This window comes from Branchiostoma floridae, unplaced genomic scaffold, assembly GCF_000003815.2.
Source record: "Branchiostoma floridae strain S238N-H82 unplaced genomic scaffold, Bfl_VNyyK Sc7u5tJ_450, whole genome shotgun sequence".
NCBI classification, from domain to species: Eukaryota; Metazoa; Chordata; class Leptocardii; order Amphioxiformes; family Branchiostomatidae; genus Branchiostoma; species Branchiostoma floridae.
The window spans coordinates 2,109-5,336 of NW_023365860.1; the positions used below are offsets into that span (position 1 = coordinate 2,109).

Consider the following 3,228-nt stretch of genomic DNA (forward strand, 5'->3'; position numbering starts at 1 on the left):
CCAAGATTCAAGTAGTAGCTGAAGATCGATGAATTCACTTGAAACTCATGAGAGCCCAACCTGAACGTATTACTGTACTTGCAAAAGAACTAGATTTATGTAGCACAGACTTTTCAAGGGTGGGCGTTTGTGGGCTTAATATTCGCTAAACAGACGGTCGCTCGGGATCACATAGCCGTAGAACTTGTTTACCTATCTTGTCATTATTGACTGGTTAGGCTTGCTTGTGAGTTATACGAAGGAGTCTGATCTACATTTTCACCTTCACTGTCATATACGTACTGTCGTTGATATTTGGACCAATAAATCTTGTCAAAAAGTAGTTGTAGTCTTTCAGTTTCATAATTTGAGAGTCTGTCAGAATTTGTAAGTTATCAAGTGGTGCAGTGGTGTGTAAGATTTGTAATTTATGGTTTATTGTTGATTCCCCAGGTTAGCAGTGATGTTTATGAATATCATAGTTTATTTTCGAGAGTTTTTAATCCTTGCCAATGAAACAGAAAAAAATTGCATACCAGACCAGTTTATATCTTATGGGACATCCATAGATAGAAAATTATCCTAAATTGTAATGTTAAAGGTACATTTTGCTTTAATTTTGGTTCTTTATTGACATGTTCAATAACTGTGTCTCATTCTCCCAAAGTGAGCAAAGTGTCATCAATAACTTCATTGAAATACCTCAAGGAAATATATTCTATAAAAGGGTAAAAATCATCTTAGACTGTCCAATATTGTTTCCCTCAGTCATGATGTCTACTCCATCAACGCCCCAAAAGAGGCCACATGTTGGCGGGAATGGTCACACCCCGTCTGGGAAGAGGAGGCAGCACAAACATGGAAAGAAAGATGGAGGAGCTCGCCGACCTCTCTCTTTCCTAAGTCCTAAGGTGATTAATTGCCATAAGACAGAAAATGTTTCCTCGATCAAGATCATCATTGGCTGTTGTGGAATGGTCCAACAGGATGTAGCAAATTTACAAATTGTTAGCTTTCACTGATGACCTTACAGGTTAAGGACAGTTTTACTGTTGTCAATTATACCATTAATACAATTATTTCACTAATGTGATGTTATTTCATAGTGCACTGATGTGATGTAATTTCATAGTATGTTTATTACATCATGAATCCCTGCAGAAACTATTCAGAAGTCGAGTAAGATTGGTGAGCCAAGACTGATGATGACACTCAGTAACAGTTAAACTATAGCAAACTTTGCTATAGTTTCTCCTTGTTGCTACAAATTACATGTATCCTGTATTTGCAACAGATAACACGATCTTTGGGGCACATGCTCACCCCAAAGATTCAACTGGCCAAGTCCCCTCGGCCTGTGAAACACCATCAGTGGACTGATAAGGAGGACAAGGCATTGATCCAGTTTTTGGATCTAAGCCACCTTGATCAGGATGAAAATGTCACTGACACAGCATCCTGGCCAATGAGGCACGCTAACAGTCCCTTTTGGACAGAGGCTGCAACATCAATCAAGACGGCAACCAGGAGCAGTGAACTTCTTTCAGGTCAGTGAAAAACAATGGCTCTTGCTGTCTTTACCTTGATAGATTATTGCAACAAGTTTAGAACTGATAGAAATCAAAAGAAGTTCTATTATTTCTCACATTTAGTGTGAGTGTAGTCCCTCAAGGTGTTGGGATATGAAGTCATACCTTGTCAATAGCAAAGGTTTCTCTTAAGTGACACACTGTTTCTCTTTCTATTCACAGCAAACACAGTGAGGAACAGGTGCAGGAAGTGGAGGACGAAATTCGACGAATCCCTTGAAGCTGCTGTGAAGTCTTTTGGTCTTGAGACGAATTCAATCAGCCGTGCAAAGAAAACCAAAGAAACAGTCAGCAGGGGATGCCAGACAAAGAAGTTGACTGTGGACCAGCAAACACAAACTGAACATAGCTGCCAGGATGATGTCACAACAGTACTGTCTTCTTGCAAGGCCCTGACCCAATCAGAATTTGATTCTTTCATGCTTATGCTGCTTCCTCAAATCGTTCAATCATCTTCAGTTCTATCCTTTGGTGATAAACTGTTCTCAGTTGTAGCTACAGCAAAGAATATTTCCACATACCCAACCGACTTCTTTTCAAAGTCCATCAATGCCATGTCCACCCTACAAGAACACAACAAGCCCAACATCCTGTACAAGTTTGCCCACATCTTGAGCACCAACAGGCCTGGCACCTCCACACCTCTGCTCCAAATTGACAGGATGCCATTTGGATTACTACAATACCAGATGGAGTTCTTCTTAGCCACACAATGTACATCAGGTTAGCATCACGTATATAATGATACTTATCTGATTTACTAATTTAAAATGATAGCATTTCACAGTAAAGATGCCTTCTTAGTTTTTTGTTTGTTGTTTTGGCTAGTTTTGTCTAATTTTGTAACTAATTACCTCAATTCATTTGGGTTTTCGGAAAAACATGTCCAGTCCGGAGTGCGGAAAACCCTGTCCAGTCTGAAAAGAGGGTCTGCATGGGGGTATACATTGTAAGCTGTCTGAAAAGAGGGTCTGCATGGGGGTATACGGTGTAAGCTACTAAGTACTAGTATACAACAACATTTTTTTTTATCTTTAATACGGCTAAGCACAGAAATAACATCAACTTGAAGTGTGGCACAATGTCATAAAAAAATTATTACTTAACAAAAATCATCCATCATTGTTACTTCTCATCATATAAAAAACGTCTACTCTTTAAGTCTTTGAGACTGAACATGCTATTAGCCTTACGGCATAATTTTGCAAATAAAACACATTATTTTTAAAAGGATACATAGTTCTATATAGCTCACAACTTGTACTATCGTTTGAAAAATGCCATCTCGGCTTTATTGTAGTGCATTGTAAAATATATTGTAATGTTATAACATTGTGTACTAAAGTCGTGTTGATATTGAAACCATTCGCAGTCATTCTATTAAACCAGGATTTAAACAGACCAGCTCTCAAAATGAGTGCTGCGCACTTATCATTTAAAGAAAACCTTTCAAAGCCTGTCTTTGTAATGTATTGCCATTATTTAACAACCCGAAATTGACGGACACTCACTATCCATTGTTTGATTGACAATTCTTGGGTACTTTGCATTTGACAGAACTGACTTTGTGTGCATGCATATTGCACCTTTGGGTCACTCATTATGCTGTGTAAGTGCTGTGTCACTCATTATGCTGTGTAAGTGCTGTCTGAAGCAATAC

General features: G+C 38.6%; 1 protein-coding gene across 1 annotated transcript; it reads left to right on the forward strand.

Annotated features, from left to right (window-relative positions):
• The first annotated feature begins 786 nt into the window (after positions 1-786).
• LOC118408834 lies at positions 787-2,296 on the forward strand. The gene is made up of 3 exons (XM_035809693.1): positions 787-890; positions 1,274-1,526; positions 1,731-2,296. The coding sequence occupies exons 2-3, from the start codon at positions 1,295-1,297 to the stop codon at positions 2,294-2,296; spliced, it is 798 nt and encodes a 265-aa protein (XP_035665586.1). The 5' UTR covers positions 787-890; positions 1,274-1,294.
• The last annotated feature ends 932 nt before the right edge of the window (positions 2,297-3,228 follow it).